The following is a 27,997-nucleotide window of genomic DNA, read 5'->3' on the forward strand; positions in this document are numbered from 1 at the left end:
TTCTCTAAATTTCATTGAGCCTGTGATTGTATATTATTTAGGAATTTATGTGCATCACGCCGTCATGCCCACTCGTAAACAACTTTTCTTGTGATCATTTAATAAAGACACCTTCAGTGTTACTTTGCTCAATTAAGCATCTTTTAATTAACAAGTGTTACACAAAAAAAGGTGCCGTCAACTGCATTGAAAGAAATTATCATATCATGAAACTTAAGTTAAAAATGTGGAACACAGGAGGAGAGACTTTCAGCTTGCTGCCAGCCTTCAGGGATCTAACTGAACTTCCGCACATTTCTTTTGAACATTTTGTGTTTAACACAAACATTCGTAATAGTGAATGGCAACAACTTTTGTCCCCAAACTTCATTATCATTTTTGCCTTTCTCTTCCCCTCCAACAAAATGAATGACTGAAATAGATCTGATAGGTGAACTCAGTAAGAGGTCATGTAGAAAAACAGATGGCCCTTATATTTAGTACGCACTCAAATGTACTGAAACCACTGAAAACACAGTAGTGTTGAGGAGAAAGAACTGTTGTTCCTCAGGCGGTCCAGGTCTCTGAGCCCTCACTCAAAGAGCTCATCAAGGACGCTGGCGGAGGCGTGACGTGTGGAAGGCTGCAGAGCAAAAACAGGATGAAAAGAGTTTGAGCTTGCCAGGAATGCACTCCTTAATCTTTATTTACTTTTTTTTAGGGCTGTCAAAGTTAATGCGATAACGCTTTAACGCAATTTTGATAATCACATGCAGTTCTGGGCAAGTCATAGTCAAGTCCACACACTGACACTATTTTATGCTAAATGCAGTACCTGTGAGGGTTTCTGAACTATATGTGTCATTGTTTTGTGTTGTTAATTGATTTCCAGTAATAAATATATACATACACTTGCATAAAGCAGCATATTTGCCCACTCCCATGTTGATATGAGTATTGAATACTTGGCAAATCTCCCTTTAAGGTACATTTTGAACATAAAAAAAATTGGCAATTAACAATGGACAATCAGTCCTACTTTTTTGTTTAAGAAAAAGAAAGTCAAGCAAAAAAACCTTGTACAAACTACATTAATATACTACTAGAGGCATTGTATCAATCAAATTCACGTCTCTCTCCCAACAGAAATATGAATGTATTTATACTCTAGTGATACTAGACTTGCCACCATAATGTAACATTAATGAGTCTGTTAGTCAGCTCCATGAATCACAAGTATAAAGCACTTTTACAGGCATTAATTCAGTTGTAGCTCAGCTGATCAAGTCCACAATGGTGGCACAGCGGTGTATAATACGTTGCTACTTAAACTGATTACATGGACTTGAGAGGATGCTGTACCCAAATTCTCAAATTCAACCAAATCTGTATATTATAGTCAAACTTTCAAAATGATGTAGACAAATGTATGATTCAAAGCTGACTCATTAATCGTTATTACAGTATACCCGAGTGTTTAATTTGTTGTAAAATGGTATGACCAAGATTTGTTTTTACCAGTGTATATGGAGATTCATCTCCAGAGTCACTCTCGTAATCATCAATCTCAGGATCCTCTTCTCTTTCTGGATTGTCGTCCTCAGTCAGAGAGAGTCTGGGGAGAAAACAGTTCACTTTTAATGTAGTTATTCTTTTTCTGATAATAGCCATCACGAAATGAGACACATATTCACATTTTCTACATATTAAAACAATTCTGTTGTGAAACAGTTTTTATCCTTCTCTAACATCGGTCTTACAAGTTGAGGTGGGAGTTGAGGTCCGGCTCCGGCTGATCCAAAGTGGGACCGCTCTGGCGTCGTCTGGTGGGCTTCACCTTTCGCATGGAGGACCTGGTGAACAGCAGAAGGTACATTTTAGGGGGCAGGTATACTATATGTACTTCACTAGAATTTGTTATCCTGTCAGACAGACCTCTGGAGAGAGTTCAATCCAGGCAGCTATAGAGTACATACGGTAACTGCTGTTACTGCCACTGTACAGTGATACTTGTAGGCAATTTGTACAATAGGATGTGTGATTTGGTTATAGCTCTTATTATAAAATAGATCTGGCAACAAATATTGGAGGTTTGGCCGAGTATGCAGAGACGGCTCTAGCCCTTTTGGTACCCTCGGCCAAATTCATATTTGGAGTCCCCCCTCCCCGCTACTCTAGGGTTAAGGTTCAACCCCCCCAGCACCCTAACCCCGTAAACCGCAACATACTGTTCATCAGACATCACAATGGCTTTAAGACAAAAATTTAGATTTTATTTTCATATATAACTGTATTTATTATAATATAAATAAACAATTTGGTCCCTGATATTGTTGGCTTAAAAGTGTTCAGTCAGTTTCACTGCAATTTACACTTTTATTAACAAATAACCACAGCGGGGCAGATGAAGAAGTGTCAGAAAGAGAGTTACTGGGGTGAAAAGTGTATTTCTTTCTTTTTTTCTTTATTTGTTAATTTGTTACCTCAATGCAGAACATGAGGAAGGCCGCCCACTGGCATTTGAAAAAAAAAAATATATATATATATATATATATTTTTTTATATATATATATATATATATACATATATACAGTATATATATATATTTTTAGAGGGCGACCAGCGCCCACCAGATGGTGGCGCCCTAGGGGAACGCCTATATATAGCCTACGCCATAAGCCAACCCCGAGAGTATGGACTGAATACAAATCCTTTTTTTCATCATGAAGCCAACTGTTACAGTACAGTTCTCTACTTTATCAGTGAAGTGTGTGAAATACACAGCAGACTGGATTCTCTGTGACAAACAGAGTGACACTGACTCATATGAACGCGGGTCCAACGCGGGTTGAATATGCATCAGCAGGTCTCCTGTATGAAATGTCTGTATCGTCACTGCGCTGCATTTTTATAAACTATGATAATCTGGTTATGGGTCACATCTCTCGTCCAGGCGCCGTCTCACTCCCTCTTCCTCTCCTTGCAGTTGTCGCACTCATAGAATCCAGTAAGTACTATTATTTGTTTGCTGTTGCAACAAAGATTTTGCGTAAACACTGACTGCACGTATTGTTCCTTTAGAGAACAGAGCAGAGTGGCTGACTCCTGGCTGGTAGACAGACAGAAAGTAATTGGCCTTTGGCTCATCTCCAGCATTTGACAGGTGCCTGGCAGTAATATCCGAACCTCTGAAATAGAGATGGTAGATACTGCAAACGTGGCGATGATAAAACTCAACCTACCCTAAGGAGAACTCATCCTCAGACTCCTGCTCAGTTAAGCCGCTGCCGATACCAGACTCCGTGGCTTTGGAGGCCAGCGGCCTGGCTGTCAGTCTCTGGACAGTGGAGGTGAGGGCTGGCGTGGGTATGCTGCTTAAGCTGTCAAACCAGGATTCTCTGACTGTGCTGGCCACTGAACCTGGAGGAGACAGAAGTCAAAGGTTATTAACTGTGAGACTTTGTTAAATGAATGTGTTTTGCAAACTACAGGGAAGGTATAGTCGCAAAGTCACTTGGTCCTGCACAGTCCAATGGATTCACAAAGATATTAACACTGATAAGGGGAGGAGTTAATTTCCAAAAAAAGCCAATTAGTTGATAAACCAACAGAAAATTAACGATTTTAATAGGTGAAGAATCATTTAAAGGTGCTGTGTGTAAAATCTGGCAGCATCTAGCGGTGAAGTTGCATATTGTAGGTGCCAAGCGTGCAGAATAACTACAGTGGCTTAAACGTGAATGGCCCTCTCTAGAGCCAAGAGTAGTGTAGGTCATATGTTTGTGAGCGAACAAGTGAGTGAGTGGGGCAGGAGACAGAGTTAGTTTAGCTTTGAGAACATCGAGTGGATGTACAGTGGAAGTTGCAGTTTGGGCAGAAATAAATGCTGCAGCTCCTCAAGACCAACAGAGGTTTCCTGTGTCTAGTTTCTCAGGCGGCTGAGTGGAGTGACGGGTGTTAACTCCAGAGTGGGTAACGTTATCAACTCCGGCCCAAGCAGGAAAAGTTAGGTTTGTCCGTTCTGAGCTACGGTGGAAACATGGCGGAGTCCGTGGAGAGGACCCGCTCCCTATGTAGATATAAACGGCTCACCTCAGACCCACCAGTCCAGGAAGGGAATCAAAGACAGTATAACTGTTAACATGAGCTGTGAATCCACACACACACACAGTGTAGCATGTGTGTCCATCTCACCCTGAGCAGTGATCTTCTTGCGTTTAGCTACAGGGGTGTCAGGTGAGGAGACGTCATAACCTCCTTCCTCCCGTTGTCTGGCTTTAGCAGCTGAGCGGGCCTCCAAGGAACGCTGGTACAGTCTGACTGACGGACAGGAGAGGGCAGCACTGGGACACTCTGACTTCAGAAACCCAGCCCTGGGAGGGGACGATAGTGTGACAGAGAGATGAGGACAAAGACCGAGAAACCTTTGTTAATGTATAGTGGTTCGGCTTTTTCAGGTTTAATATAATTATCAAGCCAATACAATAAACCAAAGTGACATTTGAAGAATGAGCACATTATATTCTGTGTTAGGAAAGCTTATTAATATCCACAAATCTTGATTTAGTAGGCTGAAGCCCACAGTCTGGTATAGGAGTGCAGTAATTCCACTTTCACATTGAATAATGAAATATTCCAATTAGGGCTGTCAATCGATTAAAATACTGATTGTCCATGATTAATCGCAAATTAATCGCACATTTTTTATCTGTTCAAAATGTACCTTAAAGGGAGATTTATCAAGTAATTAATACTCTTATCAACATGGGAGTGGACAAATATGCTGCTTTATGCAAATTATGTATATATTTATTATTGGAAATCAATAAACAACACAAAACAATGACAAAGGAGGTCAAGGGACCCCTTTGAAAATGGCCATGACAGTTTTCCTTGCCAAAATTTCGCTTAAGTTTGGAGCGTTATTTAACCTCCTTCTCGACAAGCTAGTATAACGTGGTTGGTACCGATGGATTCATTAGGTTTCCTAGTTTATGATACCACTATCTGCACTCTAGCTTTAAAACTGAGCCCGCTACAACCTAAAGATCACACGTTGCATTAATGCGTTAAAGAAATGAATGCCGTTAAAACAAATTTGCATTAACGCGTTATTATCACTTTGCTAGCCCCTAGACCGAACATGTTTGAGTGGAGGAATTTTAGTTTCTCACAGCTTGGCGCGGTCCTGTCGCAGCAGCTTGAAACTGAACTCGCTGAGGATCTCCAAGAAGGCCACATTTGTGGGCTGCTCTTCTCCTTCCAGTGAGTCCCGAAATGCAAAACGTACACCGTCCCTGAGAGCAAACACAACACACACACAAGAGCTCGAACATAAAAACAGATTGATAACTCAGAATGAACAGCTATAGGAGATGGGAGGGAACGGCAACCTTTACTGTCAAAAGAACCCTTTTTGACCAAAAAAAATAAATCTGTCTGGAGCCACGAAACATATTTGAGCCTTATAATGAAGGTAACACGGCCTATTAAGTCTAAATTAGCTTATCAACATTTACTAATAGGTCTAAATGAGCATTCATTAATATGTTTTTGTCAGCATGCAGTGAGGACCCAAGTGCAAATGAAATGGAAATGTCTTTCAATATTACCTTTTTGTTGTTTGTTAATTTCTTGCCGCAGATCAAGCACACCGGTAAGCCAGCAGGTTTGGCGGTAAAAGGAAACAAATCTATCCATGCATTATTAAATTTCTTTATTTCTCTCAGAGATTTTCCTTTTTTAGCGAGCCTAGCTCGGGAAACTCAAGACAAGCCACTGCTAGTGATGTTTGGCAAAATTGAGAGGATAAGGGGCCGGGCCGTAGACGTACTGTATGTAGGCTATGATGCACATTTTAGTTGACTGAAATGTTAAAACATTATTTAGTTCTGTGTATTTCATTTCATATATTCATTTCCATATAGTTTTTTGTCAAAGCAACAGGGAGCTACTTGAGCCGCATATTGCTGACCCCTGAGCTCTAGTGTAAAAAAACAGTTTAATTTACACCCTTCAAGTGTGACGATTAATTAACTATTCTGAGTTGAATAGCATGTAAGAGGAAAAATATCTGTTTCTTTTACATTCACTGAGCCGTGGCTTCCCCTAAGAGCTACACAACTGCCTAAGAAAGTAAAACAGTAAAATAAAAAAGGGCTGTGTGTGTTTGTCAGAGACATGTGTGTTACTTACATGTGCAGGGCCACCAGTGGTTTGCGGACCCGGTTAAGATCGATGCCAAAGCTCATGGCAAGCCTCTTGGCCAAGTCTCTGATCTCATTGAGATCCTGCCTGCTGTGGTCCTCCGTAAGCATCTCTGAGAACAGCTGAACACACAAACATGACTTTAAATAAACCTGTTACGCATGAGGCATGTTATTCAAACAGTTCTATAGATGTGGACGGGCTGTTCCACTTATTCGCTGGTTTAAAAATACTTCTAAATGCTGGTTTTAATTGGCTTGGTGAAGACAAGTTCACCACATGAAGCATTGTAACAACTAACATCTGTCAGTTCTAGGTAGCTGTTTGTTTTTCAGTGCAAAGATTTCCCCTTATGTGTAAACACAACAGCGCACGATATTTGAAGAAACAGATAAAAACAACTAAAAAAACACCACTAACATCAAATATTTAACTATCAAAAGATGTGATTACTGACAATTTTCAATCTATACATTCACTGTTAAAGGTATTTCATGCATTCATTAAAAGTTCACACACTGCACAATATAAATTGTCAGAAATAAATAATTAGAGGCTGTTTATTTTCCTGTTCACCTGCTGCAGAGTCAGACAGACAGTCTTGGCGCTCTGTACGGGGCTGATGAGCTTGCTCTTGCTTATAGTCTCTTTAATGATGTCGCCAAAGTCTTTAAAGTACTGCAGAAAACCGGGGGGAAAAAAAAGAAAAAGATTATGATCATTAGTCTATTTAATTAACAGCATTGTCTAAATGTCTATAAATGTAAGAATAATCCACTCCCTTCTATCTATCTGTGCTTCTTTTAACCACTGCTCCCTCTGACTCATCCTCAGCACCTCGCTGCTTCTGAAACAGATTTTCTCACCATCCTCCACTCTCTTACACATCCTCTCTCTCCATTATTAATCTTTCATAAACTCGTTTCCTGCATTCATAATCCAATTCATTTCTCCAAAGAACCTATTTCTTCAAATTCTAAACTAATTTACAATCAACACATTTTCTTACATGTTTCACAGACAGTCAATGAATATGAATATGTGTATGTGTATTTATAATGTATATATAATATGTTAAGCTAGTAAAACTATCCCTTAAAGCCCTCATCTCCACCTTGTTGTAGTGCTTGAAGACGTTAGTGGCGGCGCTGAGATCCAGCACCCCATAGATGACCAGCTTACTGTAGCCACTCAGCTGCTTGCGCTTCCTCTGGAGAAGAGTTATCTTCATCTCCTCCTCACCCTCAACTAGAGAGGCAAGCCAGGGTGGAAGAAAAGGGAAGGGAAAGGAGAGCATGAGTAACAGTAACAAACTGACAGCGAACCTGAAATATGTAGACGGGAGCGGCAGGGAGTACACTTTGAGGTGTTGATAAGACACGAGCAAAACAGAACGTGTGATGAAAGGCTGGTATTTGGTTTGGGAATTGGCAGTACAATGTGAAAAACAGAAAAAAAGGATTTGTTAAAGCAGCAGATTCTCAAAACAAGACATCAAAATCTATGTCTGCAGGCGTAAATGATGAGAGGGTCCTCTGGGAGAGCTTTGGCAGTGTTCAAATTGATCAGTTTGTTTCCAAAACACTACACATCAACGAGGAAAACAAAATCATGTTCCAATACCATTTTTTTCCTTCCCGATACCGTTTCCGATATCACCAACGTGATAAAAAATATATATAGTTATTATTATTATCATTATTTAACAGCTGTTTACTACTGACCATGTATGGATGTGATATGATTACTATCTTTGTTGTATGGCCTAGCTCAGGTTAAACCCTGAATGTAAAACATGAACAAATACATACAGAGAATGATGCAACATAACTTTCTTTTATTATTCAGTTTGTCTGTTACAAAGAATATAAATATAAAAAGCTAGGAATAAATAACTATTCCATATTCTCTTAGCTGTCTCCTCAGTGGACAGCCTTTGTGCTAATTATTCCTGCAGGGAGCAATATTCACATCCCCTTCTGTACTAGGATACTGCTCTGACTACCGTTACACTCTACACTAGCACCACACTGTTGTTGTTTGCTATCGTCATGTGATAAAGTACCTGCAATCAGTTCTTCTTCGCTGCTCTGAAACAGTAGTTGTCATGTGGCAGCCATGATGCATCCAGGGCGACAGCACAGTGAAGGATACTGTTTTTCTGGGTTAATAAAGTATGGTATCGGATTGGTGCATTGACTGGAGTACTCGCCGATACCGAATTTTGGGCAGTATCGGACACATTTCCAATACTGGTATCGGTATCAGAACAATTCTAAACATCACCATTCAGTAGTTTAACTAGAATTACCGCCTTGCGGTTGTATGCCTCCGCCAACCAGTCAAGTTGCAGTTTACATCCATGTCTGTCCAAAATGTCATCACTTTATCAATTTATCCTGTTAGACATTAATGTGAAATTGTCATAATTGTCATATTAATTATGGAGTTATGGCCAAAAACATGTTTTGTGAGGTCACTGTGACATTTGATCAACAAAATCTAATCAGTTCATCCTTGAGTCCAAGTGGACATTTGTGCCAAATTTGAAGAAATTCCCTCCCGTTCCTGAGATATCGGGTTCATGAGAATGGGATGTACGTATTGACAACCCGAATACATAATAACAAAAAATGGAGAAGGTGATCTGTAACAGCAGCATTATCAACAAAGACTGAAAGTCCTTCTGGAAAGTACCACAGTTTATGCAAACATGTATTAAGAGTAGTTGTTATTTTTTCATATGGTTTCAAAATACCTTCTAGCTCAGCATCTTCAGTGTCAGAGAAGATGTAGTCCAGGAGGAAAGCAGCCATCTCAGAGCGCAGGGAATCAGACGGCAGGTGGACCAACGTTTGGAGGGCGGGTTCGGAGCTGACTGAACTCAGACTGTACAAGAGCAGCAAGTCGCACAACAGCTCAAATGCCTGTGGGTGGAAGGACACACTTTTATAAGAATTTAAATATCTCTGTAAATTTAAATTCAGATATGAAAGAATGTCAAAGCTTACAAAAAGGTTGCCAACAATTCTGCAGCTTGGTCAGTTTGTCTGAGAAGTCGTTTTTGGGTAAAAGAGGAGCAACTAGTCTCAAGGACAATAATTTCTACCTGCTCTTTAGTGCATAAAAGTAAAAAAACAACAACAATCTTCTAACTTGTAATAAGCCACTAACATAAAGTCTTCACATATTCACATATGGGACGACGTTACTTACCTGATCTCTGATCTCGGTCTGGTTCAGAGATAGACACATCTCACAAACTCTGCAGAACGATCGCACCTCCCTCTTCAGACGCATCAGTTCCCCCTGGAGCAGATGGTGATGGAGGGACAAAGGGCAGAGGTAGACAGATTACTCAGATATGATCATTAAGGTTTTATATTTCTGTGTGTAGGACAGGAATGAGGGGCAAGACAGGAAATTGTCATCAGCCTCTATACTTAAGTTGTTTATCAACCAACTGGGATTTAAGACTTGAAGGAACATATTACTACCGCTATCCAAGTAACTAAGTACTAAGTAAAGAACAGCAATGCCACCTCAGGTGCCAGTAGGGATTCTTGATGATGGACACTTTTCAAGAGATGAAAAACATATTTGCTATTTTCCCGCTAAAAGTCCAGTGTGTAGGATTTCGGGGGATCTATTGGCAGAAATTAAATATAATATTCATAACTATGTTTTCATTTGTGTATAATCACCTGAAACTAAGAATCGTTTTGTTTTCGTTAGCTTAGAATGACCCCTTCAGACACCCCAGGCATCAAAGAACTAGCGGTGATGAAGGCCGACTGTTGCGTCGCCTCACGTCTCCTTTGTCTTGTCCGACAAGTTGCATTTAAACACACCGCAAAGACTACAGCTGACGGCCAGTAGAGGAAATAATTTGCTTAAATTGAACAGCCAATCAGAGTGATTTCTCTCACTGACGAGCTCCACCGCCGATTCAACATGCTGAATCGGCCGTAAAACCTCAGACACAGACAGACTAGAGCTGACGGTGTGGGACACACTGCAAAAACTAGGCCGACAGACGCTCATCGACGGCCCCAAACTGTGCGACGGATGACTGTCAGCTCGGGTATTCAGCTGGTTGCAATCTGCAACCTCACCGCTAGATGCCACTAAATCCTACACACTGAACCTTTGACTATACAATCCTGCTGCAAAAGTAGACATTAGCATAGACAAAATGATCAGCCATGAATAAAAGTCATCATTTCTCTGCAGTTACTGACCTATCCTACATGTGGATGATTCAGTGTGTGTGAGTACACACACACAGGAGGAACCCATCAACCTGTGCTGCTACTAATACATAAAAATAGATGGGAGGAGATGAAAATATCTTAAAACAAGGAAGGTGTTTTCTCATTATGACTCATCCACAAACCGATGAATGAGTAATAATGACGTGCTCAGTGCGTGGGAAAGAGAGTGAGTGAGAAAAACTGCAGGAAAAAGTGAAAATGAGCTTGAGAGTGAAGATCGGATGAGACAGAACTAATACATAAAGAGAAACTGTAAGAAAAAGTGTGAACCAGTGGGAAATAAATGTCTGAGTGTCGTTCTGGGCTTGGATGCACACTAACAGATTGTTGTGTTAATTGCCTGCTGTCTGTGCACTGCAGCTAGTGAATTGTTGACGAGAAGAGCTCCACAAATACACAGGAATGCCACCAACATGGCCACCACGGGCTGGCTGTGATCGCGTTATCGTGAGCAGGTCGGCTGGCACTTCCAGGAGTGCCAAGTTAGTGTGTGAAAGACTGAGAGAAGGTCAAACTACTTCTAAACACCCAATAAAGGATGGATGCAGTGTTGATGAGCACCTCAGCTGGTGTAGAGTTGACTGCATTCACTTTAGCCCACATCAGGTAAAAGGCAGCACACTTCAGAGCCGATACCATGAGCTGCAATTAGACAAAAGGAAAGTTCAAATCAGCTTTTGTAGAGATTGAGGTGTATGAGCAAAAAATATTTTCCCCTTAACTTTTCAAAGCAGATCATGTCGCGAAAACTAAATGAAATAATAAAAAATTAAGGTTAAGGTGAAAATGTCCTCATTAAAATGTTTGAACATAAATGCACTAAATTCGCCAAACAATTAATTAAGCCTGAACTAATATTTTCTGTACATCAGTTGTACGACGGGGAGCAAATTCTCAAAGCAAACTGTCTTACAGATACTCCACTGTTCTGCTCCTTCAATGACCTTGCACATGTTGAAATTGTACATTGTTATACTTTCCCTCTTCCTCATTTAATTTTATTAAATAAAAACAAAAACCTCCAACAAATTTGCACATTTTGCTCATGTATACAGTATGTTATCTTATATTTATATTTTATATGTTAGTTGTAGTAGTTTGGTATATTTTTATTGTATTCTAATTAATCTATCTTTAAAACTGAGCCCGCTACAGCCTAAAAATTGTTGTGTTAATGTGTTAAAGTTATTAGTGGCGTTAAAACAAATTTGCGTTAACGTGTAATTATCGCTTTAACTTTGACAGTCCTAATTCTTATATATTCTTTATATTGTGTATTCTATTCTAGTGTTGATATGTATATTTACTGTTCTTTTCCTGGATAACCTGCTGCTGTAACACACTAATTTCCCATTTGGGATCAATAAAGTAAATCCATCCCTCCATCCATCTAAATTCAGAGGTGGCTTAAATGCAAAAAATAAATCTGCTCAGATTTCCAGGGCTTTGAGCCACCTGGAAGTCATGGCCTCTATTATATCACAACGCAACACTCCCCCTCAAATATTAAAATGTGTGACTTTATCACAGACCTCCTTGTCGAGCTCTCTGGACTCCATCCGGCTCTTCAGAAGCTCAAGACAAGAGTCGAACAGCTTCCAGCCGGTCGGGTCCTTGGCACTGTACAACGAACAACGCAGACACACACTTCTGTGTTAGAACTAGTCTGTACTACTACTACTGCCATGTGTAACATACAGTAAGAACACACACTCACCTGCTCAGGGCTGCAATCCTTTTCAAAGCAGTGGCTGCACTGTATACGTCGTCGTCATCTGCAGTACCCTAAGTACACAACAACAGATGCTTACCGATCTGTTTTTTTGTTTGTTTGTTTTACTACATAAACAACATTCAGATGTGAAGATGTGTTTACATTTAACACCCTGACAGTTGTGATTTATAATCACGTCTTTCTCAGTTTTTTTCTGCCTTCTTTTAGTGTTCTGGAGAACAATCCTGTGTTTTCATTGTTTAATTATAGACAGTTGGTGGGCATGTCTTTATGTACAGAATTATGAAGTTTAACTGATGACTTTATACTTTTAAGGACAACTGAAATACAAGATACAATCTTAACTGAACAACATCCCAGAGCGAGTAGTTTATTGTTAATGTAGATACAGACAGATGAGATACATGAACTGAGACTTCTACAGCTGCCAACACTACACGAGCCAGTTTATTAGGTACATTCACTCAAGTACTGTACTTAAATACAAATTTGACGTACTTGTCCTTTACTTGAGTATTTTCTTTTCATGCCACTTTCTACTTCTACTCCACTACATTTCAGAGGTAAATATTGTACCGTTTACTTCACTACAATATATTTGACATCTACTAATTATTACTACTACTAGCTAGTTACTTTACAAATTAAGGTTTTTGCATACAAAACATATAAAGAGCTTCTAAAACATGATGCTTTGTTATAAATGTATCTACCCTACAGTATATACAAGTACAGCTGAAAAGATGAGACGATTATTCAATTAGTTGATTAACTTATTGAATTAATTGGCAACTATTTTGACAATAGTAAGTCATTTTTTTGTGGAAAAAATGACAAAAAAATGTGCCGATTTGCTGCTTTTCCTTTTAATTATTTAAATCTATTTTAAATATTTTTGAATTCAGTTCCCTTTTTTATTATTATTATTAAAGATTTTTCTGCATTGAGTATTCTTTTTTACTTTTAATACTTTAAGTACATTTTCATGATTATACTTACATACTTTTAGTACAGTATTTTAGTAACATTTTCAATGCAGGACTTTTACTTGTGTACTTGAGTATTTTTAGTGTGGTATTAGTACTTTTACATAAGTAAAGGATCTGAATACTTCCTCAACCACTGGGTACACCTAGCTAAAACTAACGCTGCCTAATACAACAGTCCTGCAATAAATCCTACCTTCATGGGTAGGTGTTGAATCAACTTTATGATAATTATCAGTTTGTGTTGCTGTTTAACTGTGTTGCATTATACAGAGAGTTGTTTCTGGGGTGGACAAAATAGTAGGTGCATGAATTTTACAACATGCCACATTTGCCAGAAGGCAAGTGTCACTGATGCGCTCTCCCACCTGCACCAGGTCACTCAAGTAGGCGCTGAAGCACTCGGTCAGGCCGTCCAGCAGCTGGCTGAATGCCAGGTGTGCGCGGGAAGAGAAGGTGTAGCAGTTGGCGCAAAGGGTGCTGGCCAGGACGGCGCAAGCCTCAAGAACGGTGACCTCTGTGTGCTTCTCCACGATACCACACACCTGAGACAGCAGCAGGTCCAGATGCTGAACAAAAAACAAAGAAAGGGGGGAGTGATGGGGGAGAGATCGAGGGAGAACAGTAGTACTTAAGAATAAGAGTGGGTAGGAAGGAGAATGGTAATGATTCAGAAGGAACATGATGTAATTTCTGAAGAGATTTTAATAATCTATTCAGAGTAATTGATTCTCTTCCACTCGTACCTTATCCAGCCGCGGACTGCTGGTGTACATCTTGAGGGAAAAGTAGAGAGGAGCTCTGAGAAGGAGGCTCACCTTCCCTGCATCTGCTGAGTACTGTGGATCAGTGAGGGGAGGGGAAAAACACAGACATGAAAATAAAAAATACTGCATATACCTGGCATAGTAGTTTGACCTTTATCAGGGTTTCCGCCAGAATATTGCAAGGCCTGAGTTGACTCCCCGCCGGGCCAAAGGTATTTTAAAGATGTTCTTTTAAACTAAAATGTCTTATACAAGTAGCAAACTGCTTTGAAGAATAACTCATAAATAAGTGCGTAGGTTGTGTGCTTAACGTTAGCGAGTGTTGGTGTTTGCGTTCGAGAGAGAAAGAGAGACAGACAGAGAGTGAACGTGTGGTGGAGTGACAGCGAGATGAAGTCAGCCGTAACTAGCTGCGAGCGTAGCAGTGTAGTTTGTGTACAGTTTAGGCTGTCGTGAATAAATGCTAAAACTCCTCAAGACACAAGCCAAGTTCCTGTGTCTTGTAGGATTTTTCTATACATGACTCACTTACTATATCTTCGTTATTTTCTAATTTATTATGAAGCAGCAAAATCAGGAAGTTGTGGTTTTCATCAGCAGCAACTTAACACAACTATACAGCTGTAAACAAAACAGTAAAATAAAGCAGATATTTCAAAGTACAAACAGGGAAGCAGGAGATTCAGTTAGAAGCTACAAAAGTACTGAAAGCTGAACACTCAACATCTTTCTCTCTGGTCTCATGCAAGCTTGTTTGAAGGAGAGAAGGGAGTTTTGTAGAATTTAAGGTGGCAATGTCTCTGATGCTTCAGTTGCAGTTTTAACCCTCTGTGTACAATATGATAAAATATCAGTGTTATATTAAGTATGTTAAGTGAACCTTGGTACCTTGGCCAGCAGCTGTGGCAGTAATGGGATGAAGTGTGTGGTGATACGTCTCCTATCTTCTTCTTGGACTTTTCTTTCCTTCATGCTCAGGATCTGACCCCACATGTACATTCAGTGAAGAGTCACAGGCCGGCAGTTCAACCATGCGTGAGGACAAAAAGCATTCAGGTATCATGAGAATGTGCATGTGTGTCTCCTATGTGTTCACAGTAATGTGACCGCAGATGAGTAAATTACCAGCACTGTTCAAGAAAATATAAAATAAAAGAATCCACTTTTCACAACATTGTGAATATTTAAAGCTCAAATATGCAACTTTCTGTCTTAAAAAAAGGTTGTCACGCTCATTGTGAAAAGCTTTCTAAGTTGAAATGAAACCCGAGACTGAGGTAACCAAAAACTAATGTGTGAAAAACTACAATGAAAAGAGGCAAAACTGATATTTGTACACATGATTCAGGCTGAAGTTATTCCTGTTTAGTGTCACAAAGTTGCATATTGAAGCTTTAAAACTGACTTTTTGTATGATGGGTATATTTGAAGTAAAAACAAAGAATGACATTTCTCTCGCCCCCCAGCTCCACTGTTCCATAAAACATAAACTACAATAAATGATCCTGTATTTGTCTGTGCCTGTCACCACCTTCTTGCCCTGAGTTCTCCCAACAGGTGGGGTTGCCTGTGCTGCCTGTCTCATGGCACACATCATCAGCTCTATGAGCGCCCCCTCCTCCTCATCCATCAGACCTGACAACACAGACGTACAGACAGGTGCAGAACTGAGTGGGTTGATGGTTGAGACATCCCAATGCAGGGGCCGCGAGGGAGCAGCACAAGTTGAAAAAGGAGCAGAAACAACTAACTGTGATAAAACACAAGTTATATAAAGTACTATGGTGTATTGGTGCTAAGCTTAGCTCTATGCACTGCCACAGCTAAGACACAAGTCGTATATTGTTCCTCACCAGCCCCCTGTAGCAGGAATGCCGTCATAGTCTCCCAGTCTCTCAGCTCAGATCTTGCCACATCCCACAGACTGTCCATCAGGTACGCCCCGTGCTCATGAAACTGTCAAGAAAGTGAATGAGTTGCTTTAATTCAGGGCTGCCCAAAGTGGGGCTCACGGGCCAAAGTTCTTAATTAGAAGACCCACGGGATTGCCGGCGATCCCAACCGACTTTACTGTTTTTCTGGGGCTGTAGCAGGCTGTTGTTTTAGAGCTAGAGTGAAGATACTGGCATCATATGAAACCAGAAAACCTAAAGTATCCATCATGTCGTACTGGCTTGTGGGAAAGGAGGCTAAATAACGCTCGAAGGTTAGGCTAAATTTTGGCGAGGACGACGTGGTCCCTGTGGTAGTAGGAGCACTCGGGGCTGTGACCCCCAAACTGGGAGGGTGGCTACAGCAGATTCCAGGAACGACATCTGAAGCATCAGTTTAGAAGAGCGCAGTCCTAGGAACAGCTAAGATACTGCGCAGAACCTTCAAACTCCCAGGAATCTGGTAGAGAACCCGAGCTTGAGGAAGACACAGATACCACCCCACGAGGGTGAGAGGGAGATTTTTTTTTTTTTAAAATATATATATATATATTGTCATGGTTAGTCTACCTTTAATCATGAAAACATAATGGCAATGACTGGATGAGGGAGACAGGGACAGAAAGAGACACTACCTCACTCTGGATGTAGAAGGAGATGAGGAGGTGAAAGAAGGATGCATTTTCACTGTCATCATTCTCCCCTTTGTCACTGGCAATCACACTTTTCAGCCTGACATAAAAACACAGAAACATACATTTTAAGTGGGAGTTTTTTTTCTCCAAAAAACAATGTATAGATAAAATGCATAAACAAATTTGAAACATAATACAGAATAAGCCACAGGTACGGAGGTCCACCTTAACATCATGACTCGACAATATTTAGGCTACGTTCAGACTGCAGGCAAATCACATTTGTTTCTAAAATCAGATCTTTAAAAGGTCCAGTGTGTAGGATCTAGCGGTATCTATGATACGATACGATACGATACACTTTATCTAACAGTGAGGATAGGGGATTGCAACCAACCGCAGCCTCTCTCATGTGCCAAGCGTGTTGGAGAGCTACTGTGGCTGACGTGAAAATGCAAATGTTCCTATTTATCGTATTTTGATTTGTGTCGAGACATCACCAATATATCTGCAAGGGTTGCTGTAGTAACGACGTAGGTGTCAGTAACTTCGTTGCTACACTGGTGATGCGGCTTTCTAACACGGAAGCATGAGAAATGAAGGTCCATCATTTCGCCCTCCAAACAATCGCGCTGTCAAATCGCAGTGCAGAAAATTAATTTACAATTGTTCTCCTCCGTAGCGCTCTGTTAACAGCAGCATGGGTTATGCCCCGGACTTCCGTCACTCTGGATTTGACGTTATCGTTCTGTGTTACGTTGTGAGGGACTCAAAAGAGACATTGAAATTCGATTTGAGAGGCCAGAGAGTCCCGACTGAGACACATCTGTAGAAATACGATTGGAATCGCATTTCAAACCACCTCCAAATGTGGTTTCGATTTGTGTTTTTTTGCTGCCCAGACTTTCTAAAATTAATCTGGATATGCTAAAAAGGGATTTGGGCTGGCAGTCTGAACAATGCCGTGTGGAAAGGAAGGATGAAAAGGTACTTGTTGAAGAGGAAGATGCCGGCTACAGACGCCAGGCCTCTGTTTGAAGCGTAAACCAGGGGATAAATGTGGCTGCACTCCTCTTCTCTCAGACTTTCCTCTGTCCTCCTGCATATGTGCAATCACAAAAACAGTTACACGCCAATGTAGTTAGTTACATTAAAAACACAAGATTAAAAATCCATTGTCATCAAGCATTGTATTATTTACTCTTGTCAAGGGACTTGTATTGATATTTGATTAAACTTTTCTTGTAGCAATTTATTTATGATTTTTAAACGGTATGAATATTTTCTTCATATAATCAAACAGAATTTCTGAATCTCATTACCACATTGTCTTCTCTCTTGTTAATTAATTCTAAAAACATCTAATTTACATGTAGCTTGTGATTCATCAGCATTCATGACAAAGCGTGTTATCACAGTTATGAGTAATCATTACACTTCCATTGTTGAGAAATTGGACTTTTAGGACAACTAGGATATATTTGCAGTATTATTAGTTATTTTCACCTCATATTTCCGGTGAGAATTTGACTTTGGCCGAGTGTGTATCACAGACCAAAGACCAACTGATTAAAATAATCGGATAGCGTTATTACTAATGCTCTAAACTGCATTTCAATAGAACTCTTCTGTAAATAAAGCTCAAAACTTTCTATGAACGAAAGAAAAAAGGCACTTGAAATTGTATAAAATATGCTATATTTGGTACGTTTTGATCCACTAAAATGAAATTCCTGTACTGTATGTTGCAGATAGCAACACAGAGAAACCATCAGAGACAGAGAAACCCCTCACTGTTGGATCAGCAGCAACAGATTGACCACTTCCACTGCCACCCCTGGCACCGTGTCCAGCGCCATGGAGAGCAACCTCTCCTAAAACACACACACACACACACATTTTCAGACAAATGACGAATCAAGCCAGCAGAAAAACATGCATAAAAATGACACGCACCAGATACACATAAATGTGCCCACACCCAGAGACACACATGCACGCACACACTGATTAGGCGCTAAGCCATGGCATGAAAACCATTTATCTGCAGCAGCACATGTGGCTTAGGAGGGTTTTTATGTGTTTCAGAAAAGCTTATTAACCATCAGTAATTGGCAGCAATTAACGCATCCAGACACACGCCCAGACAAAGGATGAAACCGTCACAACAAACAGGAATGGTGAAAAAAAAAACTAAAAAGGCAAAGAAATAAGGGAGGGGGCACAAAATACTGTGAAGAGAGACATAGACAGACAACAAAATAGAAACAACACAATAAGCTGGAACAATAGATTAAAGGGAGATGCTGTGCAGACAGACAGAAAGACAGACAGGAGGGAAAAAAGGAGAGAAAAAAGAGGCATTAAATGAAGTGTGAGTCCAGAGGGATGCCTCACTTTAAATCTGCTGGTGAAAAGCTCCAGGCGGCCAATGAATTCTTTCTCCTGGTACAGACCCTGCAGGGCACGCACACACTGCAGACGCACTGGACTTTGCTGAAGGAAAGAAGAAGAGAGTACAGTTACACACACTCTATAACCTACTTACAGACTGATGCACAAGCCTGTTCATAGTGGACATTTCTCTTTGTGTTAAGTGATCCTTCTTGTGTCTGTGTGCAGATATTCTACAACGGCATCTGGTGTGAGAGGCTGTCAAACACTATAAAGCATAAATATAAAACAAAAAGCTGCCCAATTCCTTAAACACTGCAGTCCTTCAGTCATTTCTATCTCCACTGCTGGCCTGCAGACAGACAGCTGCTACCTCTGTGACAGAGTGATGGTGCTGCCAGCGAACCGCAGATCAAAGTAACACTTAACTCTGTCATGTATTGTCTATTGTCTAGTCCTGTGTATATGTGTGTTTACCTTGTCATGCAGGGTCCACCCCAGGTATTTAAGACATCCATCATTCAGGAAGTCTTCAGGGTTTGTTTTCAGCCAAACGCCCAACTCCTCAATACACGCAGCCCGAATCTCAGGCAGCCGGTCTCGGTAACGGTGCACAAACACACCACGGAAAGTGGCGTTCATCATGGAGGATAACTCCCCTCTGTTCTCCTGCAGCTACAACACATACATAAAACACAATGCATATAATCATGCACAAATCAGTGGCCCAATACACCTGGACTCCTGTCCCTTTTTTTCTGCTGGGGCAATCATCTTTTATTTTTGAGCAGCGGGCCAACAATTCTTACAGCTAAAAATGTTCCACATATCCATTTTTTTCCAAGTTTAATAGCGACTAACGCAGATTTCATACCAGAGCACTGGCAAAGTGCAGCCTGCGGTGAGCCGCCATGCAATATCTATGAAAAGCTGTGGCGGCCGCTCCTGATCTCAGCGAGCTGCGGCCTTGAGCGAGACTTCTTCCATAATGTCAGAACCTTATAACAACAATCAGAGCCTGTCATGGCAAAAACAAGCACTTTTAGTGGTGCCAGCTTGCCCCAACAGGATTACATTTCAGCCAGTGAGCAGCTGCTGTCTACAGCATTCTCCCTCAATATTGGACCAATTTTATAATTGTTGTCCCTGTGAGTCAGTTAGTCACAAAAACATGGGGAAATGCAGGTTGAAAAATACCGAAGTTACTCTTTCATAGTAACTCTTATAACACTGCGCGATCCATTGTCTCTGATATACAGTATCTGTCTTCTTCCTTCAGAGAGAGAGACAGAGGGAGAGCGGGGGGAAACAACTGTAGAGTCAGTGTTTTTTCACATTAAACTCTGTGAAATTACAGTTGAGTTCAACCAAAGCACACTTGGTGATTGTTGCAAAGAGTAACGACGACGGTTTAGGTGAGTTTTATTTTGTTTCTGTCCAGTTTGAATGAAGTGTTTTACGATGCTCCGCTACGTACAGATGATCTCAACATAAACAAAAATAAATGTGGATGATGGCGCAAGCTGAACGGAGAGGGGGGCGGAGGTCTGCACTCTCCGAGTGCCATTCTAGTTTTTTGACTGATTTTATTTGGAAAATCTATTTGGATGATAAAAAAATGTCAATTTCAAACTCACAGCCAATAAACAGTCAGTGTCTAATAAGCAAGGAAAATGTTGGTGTATTGTTGTCAAGGACCTACTTACATGCACTAAGAAAACACTGGCCCTTGGCATTAACCATTGTATCCTTTCCCCTGGGGGAAAACAGCACCTGTAAGAGTTTTCTTATAAAGCCAATGTGGATGGACTGCTTTAAAGTCCTGCCCTGCATGTTTAGTGTGAAAATGGCAGTGTATGTGTGTGTGTATGTGTGTGTGTGTGTGTGCGCGCCATGTGTCACCTCACTGATGGTGGCCTTCAGCTCCTCCAGTCTGCCAGAGTCGTATTGCCGCTGGGTGGTCTTCAGCTGAACAGACACTATCACAGCTACTTCCACCAGCCCAGTCATCAACTTCATGGCTAATAGAGGAAAACAGGCAGGTTGGCAATGATAGACGGTACTGACAGAACCACATATATCAATCTGGGGTCGATCTGAGAGGGATAGACAGCTGATGTTTCCCACTTTGTTGGAAAAAAAAAATACTCAATGTGGTATTTTAATATTATTATTATTCAGTGGGTTTTATTTTCCATCTTATGTCATGTATTCTATTTCATAGTATTTATAAATGTATTTTATCAAGTGTGTGTATTTTCCATCTTATTTTCCCTGTTTTTATGTTCATTCTGTCTATTTTCCCTTATTGTAAAGCACTTTGCGCTGCATGTCCATGTTACCCCGTGTCTAGACTGCATGTGTAACAGACGCGTTTTTGACTCGCACGTGTCACGCAACAGATGCGCTCTCATGTTAATCTATGCAGCTGTCTGCACCGGCTCCATGCAGGCTTGCAACTCAGCTGCGTCTCACGGGCGTAACCGCGACCTGAAGCGTTTATTTACACTTCAAGCACGAAAAATAAAGATCATTTTCTTATTATCTGACCATGTACCTTCATTGTATTATTTCCGATATAATGTAGATTAAAATATGAAAAAAGCCTACTTCGCTGACAATTTCAGTGTGAAATTATGAATGAATCATTGGCATAAGTGTTGATGGGAAAATAAATCAGGAATACTCACATATATATCACAGGAAAACTGCCCACTCAACAGAAAGTTTGGTTGCTCCTTTGCTGCTCGATGTTTTGAAATTCGCGGTACAGACAGCTGCTTCAGTGTCAACGTGAGCTCAACGCTGATGTAACGCTTGCGGTCCAGACACGGGGTTACTCATTTTTTAATCTGATTTTACACTTTTAATGGAGAAGAATGCAGCACCATAATAGGTGCAGTCACAGTCGACATTTATACAACATATTACATTAACTACACCTTCATGACTGAAGACTTGTGTTGTGTCCCTTTTAATTACTTACAGTATAAAATCCTTGCCAATAATGTACAGTACTTACCAGCCTAATCACATTATAGATAAGCTGTTGAATTGTATTTTGTGGTTTGCTTGAATGGACTCAGGTTTCAAAAGAAAACAATGAGAAACAATAAAAGCCAGGCATAAAGGAGGAATACAATCTGAAAAACAAAAGAACTTCTCCAGCAACTAAAACAGATGTCAGCCTAATGGAGCAGTTTGTTCTGCCTCCCAGATAAGCAGGAGAAAACCTCTGGTATCATAGCATGTGACTTCAATGACAAGCATACAAAAGGCTTTACTACCAGTCAAAAAGTGTAGCCTCAAAACTATAACCAAAGCTCCCTTGTAAAGTTTTCAGTGTGTATACTTTTGTATTTTATTCATCTGTATTGTGCAGATGTGCTTACCAATCAGGGTACTGGTGTGTCTGAAGGCTCTGACCTGGGAGTCAGACAGGCCCGTGAGCAGGTTCAGCAGGGAGGGGAAGAGGTACTCATCAAAAATGAGGCTATTCTGACAGGACCTCGAGAGGACCCGAACAAACTCGCACAGGCCGGCTTTGAAACGCCTCAGCTGGGGGCCTGGCGTGCACAGAGGGTAGTTCACTGAATCCTGGAGGACAACGGGAAACAAAAGAAATAGAGGAAAGACATCATACACTGTGCCCACTATAGTTATTTGAGGCAGCCGTAGTTGCTCTAATGACAATTACATCAGTGGAGACAAAAGTGATTAACTCATTAATGTGTCCATTTATCAGCATTAGATTGTAATTAGTCTGTTCCATCATGCTGTACTGCATCCTTCAGATCATAATCTCCTGGGATATGGAGGTTGTTTGACTTTCTCAGCAAATTCCAGCAGGATTATTAGAAGTAAGAAAGACTATGAACTAGATTAAAAACTTTCAGATCTGTAAGAATAATCTTTATTTTTAGGATTTATTTGAACAAGTCTTCTCACCTCATTGAACTCTTTGGTTAGTCGGCTGATGATCTCAGCATTCTGCATGCTGTCCAACATCTCTCTGCTAACCACACCTGGACACAATAATTAAACGCAATGTCCCACATTAGGAATCAAAGGGAAATAAACACCTGAATAGGGATGCACAATATTGGATTTTTGACGATATCCGATATGCCGATATTTTCAAACTAATTTTGGCCGACTGCCTATGCAGATATATGCACATATTTTTTTCCACTTAATTGCGGAGAACATCAATGCACACATAAAATACAATGCTTTTCAAAATGTACACATTCGTGGACAAAAAAAAAACAAAACTTAAATTTGGGTTACATGTAAAACATGCCATACGTATTTTTATGTAACATGTTCAAACAAAACTAAAAATGTCATCCTACTTTAACAGGCTTGGATGATGCCGTCCCTGAGACAATTCTTAAAATAGGCACAATCAGGGCAAATCTAACCTATTTCACAAGTTGCAAAACAATGCACCTCCACACCGCAGACATATTTGTTTTTGCAGCCGCTTCGTCAACGCTTCGTCATATTGGAGGAAATGTTCATTCTTGGCCGATATTTCATTTTAAAGCCTTTATCTGCCGACACCGATGATGTGCAGATATCATGCATCCCTACACCTGAACATAGTTTTAACACAATAATTCTGGTTCTTGTATTTGAACCAAAAAATTAAATGACATCATGATTTCTTTTCATGTTCATTCCACTCTCACAAAATATTGATATATACTGTTGTCAATAGACAGAGGATTAACACAGCACCCACTTACACATTGCATCGTTACCATACTGGGAGATCAATAGTTGACTGCTGATCATTGCCTGAGCCGAAATTGGAAAGATAATCTCTTGAACTTTGACTTCCACCCCCCCATCTTGTGTGCCCCCCCTCTTGACCTCTGACCTTTGCATCCGCAGGACTGAACAATGAAGTTGATGAGCACCAGCAGCCCCGCCTCTCGGCTTCGCTTGTAGCTGTCCAGCCACTCGTCCACCACCGTCTAAAGATTGACAGGGAGATAGCAGCCAATGACAACGCTCAAAGGGTGGATGGATATAATAACAATATATCATTTCAATAACATTATGGATTTCCTTTCTTCATACCATTGGCCTTTTATGTTTACCTCAGCAACATATGTGGGTCTGTATGCCCCAACGTTCTCCCCACTTCTATTTTCTGCTCATTTTAAATTCCAGTTTTATTCACCATCTCTTTTGCATAATCACTTTTGGCAACCATGGCACATTACACATAAATGGATGGACACTACTTCAGAGCATCTGTTGTGTTGATAATGATATTGTAGCGTGTATAAGGTTGAATAAATTGGAAATATAGACAAAGAACTAAAACTGAGAAACCTTTGAGTAACAGACTAAAACTTTGTGAATGCAGTTTGCCAGATTTGCTGAATGTGCTGTATGAAAGTGGGCCTTCACCCAGAATCACCATCTGCATTGTACTGCTGCTCCACACTGTAGTGACACTCTTTTTATTGCTGCTCACCGCACTTTTTTGTCTTTCTATTGTTATGTGATCCTTTTTGTAGTAGTCTTTAACCAGAAGAGACTGGGCACAGCACAACAATGGTTGGGATGGACGCATGCTGTCAATCATTGACTACAACCCAGTGAAAACACTTCTTCCTCTCCGCGTATCAAAGCCAATTCTGTAGGGTCAGATCAGTCAGCCTCTGACAGCAGATGATAATCTCTCTCATTGTTGTTTAGAGCCTTGTTTCTCTTCTCATTACACATGCCTCCTTCAGCACCTCCCTCCCTTCATGTGTTTATCTCTACACCCCCTTCCCCCTTTGCTCTTCAGCTGAGGGTTTGCTCACCACCATGGCACTCTTTCCAGAGCGGACAGCATCATATATATCCTCAGCACTAATGTCCTGGGTCCCCTCGTCCACTCTCGGTACAGGTCTAGGAGAGGCCTGCCTGGTTGTCCCCCGGGAGTGCTGCTGCTGCGGCGGGGAGGGGTCTGGAGGCGTGGGGATGGGGCTGCTACTGGAACTGGACCCCCTCAATGCAGCTTTACGCCTGGTTCTCTTGGGTGGCTTGAGATGAAAGAGATGGGAGGGCGGATCAACAGTGAATTGATGTTGTCAACTGAATTAGTGGTAGCCATGGCAAGATAAGGTGTAGGCTTACCACTGCGTTGCAGTTATTATGACTCTGGTTAAGCCTTTTTCATCTTTTCTAAGAACTAAGAAATAATCAACAATGATGCAACTTGATTCAATACAATAAAAAATACCAAACTTAGAGAAGATCATAGCCCGGCTCCTGATCTACTCCATTGTGAATAATCTAATAAATGACTGAAACATCTTGAGAGAGAATAAGATATTTTACCTGAGGTTCATTCACTGCCTGTTTTTTCCGCTTTGTGGCTGTCAGCGTGGCCTCGTAGTCACTGCCAGAATCTGAGAAGTTATCCAACTCCTCCGGACTAACAGACAAGTAAGGAGATTGAATCAAGACAAATCTCAGCATCAACAAATATGTATTACTAAGGCTGCAGAGCTAGGCAGGTATCATGATTAAATGTAATTAAATTGATGATTTGAGCACACAACTTACTAATTTGTACCCCTCAAGTTATTGTAGTATTCTGTTGTTGTGGCCAATAGTCGGGTCAGTTAAGGAGGAGCTCCCAGTGTCCCAAATTATTATCATTATTGTATTTATTCCATTTGTTATTGTCTGTTCAGCAATCTTTTTCATACTGTTTTGACTGTACATTGGATGGTGTTAAAAAACTCTTTCTTGACTGTCTTTGCCAGCTAGTTTTGGCTGCTATAGAAGTACACATGCTGCTGATGCAGTGCAAATAAACATAGACAAAATGTAAGGTCATTATGGACAATCTTATTATTCTTATTTATTTTGAATTTGGACAGAGATATGTGGATATATACTTGGAGCATTGGCTGTTAAAGTTCCCATATTGTAAAAAGTGAGATTTTCATGTCTTATATTATAAAGCAGGTTTAAGTGCTTTATAAATACTGTTAAACTATCAAAACGCTCAATATACAGAGAAACACACACAGCCCGTATGCGGAAATGGTGCGTTTCAAACAAGCCGTTAAGATTTCTGTCCATTTGTGATGTCACAAATATACATATTTAGCTACCATAAAACGGTTTTAAATGTAAACATTGTAAATGTGTCCCAGTTTAGTTACTGTTGCAGTGTATGTGAATAACATCAGCTGACAGGAAGTAAACATGGACCCAAACTGTTGTCTAGCAACGCAATTCCGTTGCAATTCCCTTGAAATGCGCTAAAACTGAGCGTTGCAGACAGAGGGTAAATACAGGTATATTCAGGCAGACAATATGAGGAAAATAAAGTTTTTTTTTAACATTATATCGTGTAAACATGTTCTAGTAGAAACACAAAATAGTGTTACATGAATAGTATGAACTTGGAAATCAGCACGATATGGGACCTTTAAATAGAATACTGTTATGTTTGACATATCTTTATTCAATTTTGAATTTAGAGGATTGCACATTGTTTCTACTGTTAGTTTGTGCACAAAATTTAGCAAAATATGTAACGTAATGCCTGATAAATTAAGGGGTCTTTGTTAGCTAATACATATTCAAATGGCCTAGTAAAGATAAGATAAGATATTCTTTTATTAGTCCCGCAGTGGGGAAATTTGCAGTGTACAGCAGCAAAGGGGATAGTGCAAAAAACAAGAAGCATCAGCTAACAGTGTAACAAAATATGAACCATTTAAATAGAAGGAAGTATAAAAATAGGAGCAGTATATACAGTATTGACAACAAACAGACTATTAACAAAATTGCACAAGTGGAAAATGATATTGCACAGTGAGAATGAAATGAATGAATGGATGAATGAATGAATGAATGAATGAATGAAATTCCACCTGAAAATATCAGGTTATTGTCAGTGTTTTGGTGTGTAAGTGGTCTACTGGGAGCAGTGCTGGCTAGGCTTGTCTGACTTTAACATTAACTTACCTGTCCAGAAAGGAGTCTCCATCTGCCATTTTCAGTGAAAGAGACCGCGGATTATAAAACTGGTGTTGAACTGCAGGTTAGCTGGTTGTTAACACTTTTTCAGTGGTAAAACCAAGCTGTGTGGGAGAGGAGACAACATTAGATAGCTAACGTTAGATATGCTAGTAGAAACATTTCTTAATCCCCTGGTCTCTACTGTATATCTCCTACATTTTATTATTCAGCACTATATCACTTTTTGCACTATATTCATTTTTTTAATAGTCGTGTATCACAGCTGTTATCCTGTACTATATTCAGTTTTAACAGTTTTCATCATCTCCTTGTATTTTTATATCTGGTATATTTTTTTGTACTTTGCACTACTAACTCTTTTACTAACATGTTTTGCACTGTAGAACTGTGATGCTGGAAACATGAATCTCCCCTCTGGATCAATAAAGTAACCATCCATCTATCCATCCATCCATCTAAATATCTATCTATCTATCTATCTATCTATCTCTCTATCCATCCCTCTATCTATCAATCAATCAATCTATCTATCTATTTATGTATATATCTATCAATCTATAAATCTATCCATCCATCTATCTAACTATCTATCTAATATTTGCAGTGAATTTGCTTCACCCTCTTTAATGATAATTATTTTACAACTTCATATATAGCTACTAGTATAGCTACCGTTACCTAGCTACTAGCATAGCTACCGTTACCTAGCTACTAGCATAGCTAGCGTTACCTAGCTACTAGCATAGCTACCGTTACCTAGCTACTAGCATAGCCTTGTTTACAGTATTTCAAACGGACATTAACGGACAGACTGTAGCCAGCTAACTACTGAGGCGAAAATGAATCAATAACCATCATTAGCAAAGTAATTACATAACTTTACCAGCTGATAATAATAATCGATCAGTTTATGATGATTTTCTTGTCCGTCTTCATGAACCTGAGGAGAGTCAATGGCGCGCAAACGTACGCAACGTCATGCTGGATGCTGATTGGTCCGTTTCCTCTCAGCTCGGAAGTTGATTGGTCCTTCCAGAAGGTCACTTGATGCTCATTGGTCAGTCACACACACAGGTCGTGTT

At 40.2% G+C, this 27,997-nt stretch overlaps 1 protein-coding gene across 2 annotated transcripts; it reads right to left on the reverse strand.

Annotated features, from left to right (window-relative positions):
* Positions 1 to 117: 117 nt before the first annotated feature.
* Positions 118 to 27,959, reverse strand: LOC119494871 (cohesin subunit SA-1). 2 transcript variants are annotated; one of them, XM_037781074.1, is made up of 32 exons: positions 27,799 to 27,959; positions 26,901 to 27,016; positions 25,254 to 25,350; positions 24,734 to 24,955; positions 23,794 to 23,890; positions 22,857 to 22,933; positions 22,301 to 22,505; positions 20,811 to 20,929; positions 19,386 to 19,583; positions 18,912 to 19,010; positions 18,309 to 18,388; positions 17,506 to 17,613; positions 16,515 to 16,611; positions 15,802 to 15,904; positions 15,480 to 15,583; positions 14,837 to 14,929; positions 13,928 to 14,020; positions 13,550 to 13,750; positions 12,178 to 12,245; positions 11,993 to 12,080; positions 11,022 to 11,102; positions 9,403 to 9,495; positions 8,945 to 9,113; positions 7,301 to 7,434; positions 6,763 to 6,864; positions 6,175 to 6,308; positions 5,154 to 5,276; positions 4,174 to 4,352; positions 3,222 to 3,399; positions 1,740 to 1,832; positions 1,498 to 1,594; positions 118 to 622 (listed from the first exon to the last, which is right to left on the reverse strand). In XM_037781074.1, the coding sequence occupies exons 2-32, from the start codon at positions 26,927 to 26,929 to the stop codon at positions 572 to 574; spliced, it is 3,612 nt and encodes a 1,203-aa protein (XP_037637002.1). In that variant the 5' UTR covers positions 26,930 to 27,016; positions 27,799 to 27,959; the 3' UTR covers positions 118 to 571. The 2 variants fall into 2 exon arrangements, with proteins under 2 accessions (XP_037637002.1, XP_037637003.1); XM_037781075.1 differs by lacking the exons at positions 26,901 to 27,016; positions 27,799 to 27,959 and adding an exon at positions 25,050 to 25,104.
* Positions 27,960 to 27,997: the final 38 nt, after the last annotated feature.

The sequence above is a fragment of the Sebastes umbrosus genome, chromosome 9, assembly GCF_015220745.1.
Source record: "Sebastes umbrosus isolate fSebUmb1 chromosome 9, fSebUmb1.pri, whole genome shotgun sequence".
NCBI lineage: Eukaryota > Metazoa > Chordata > Actinopteri > Perciformes > Sebastidae > Sebastes > Sebastes umbrosus.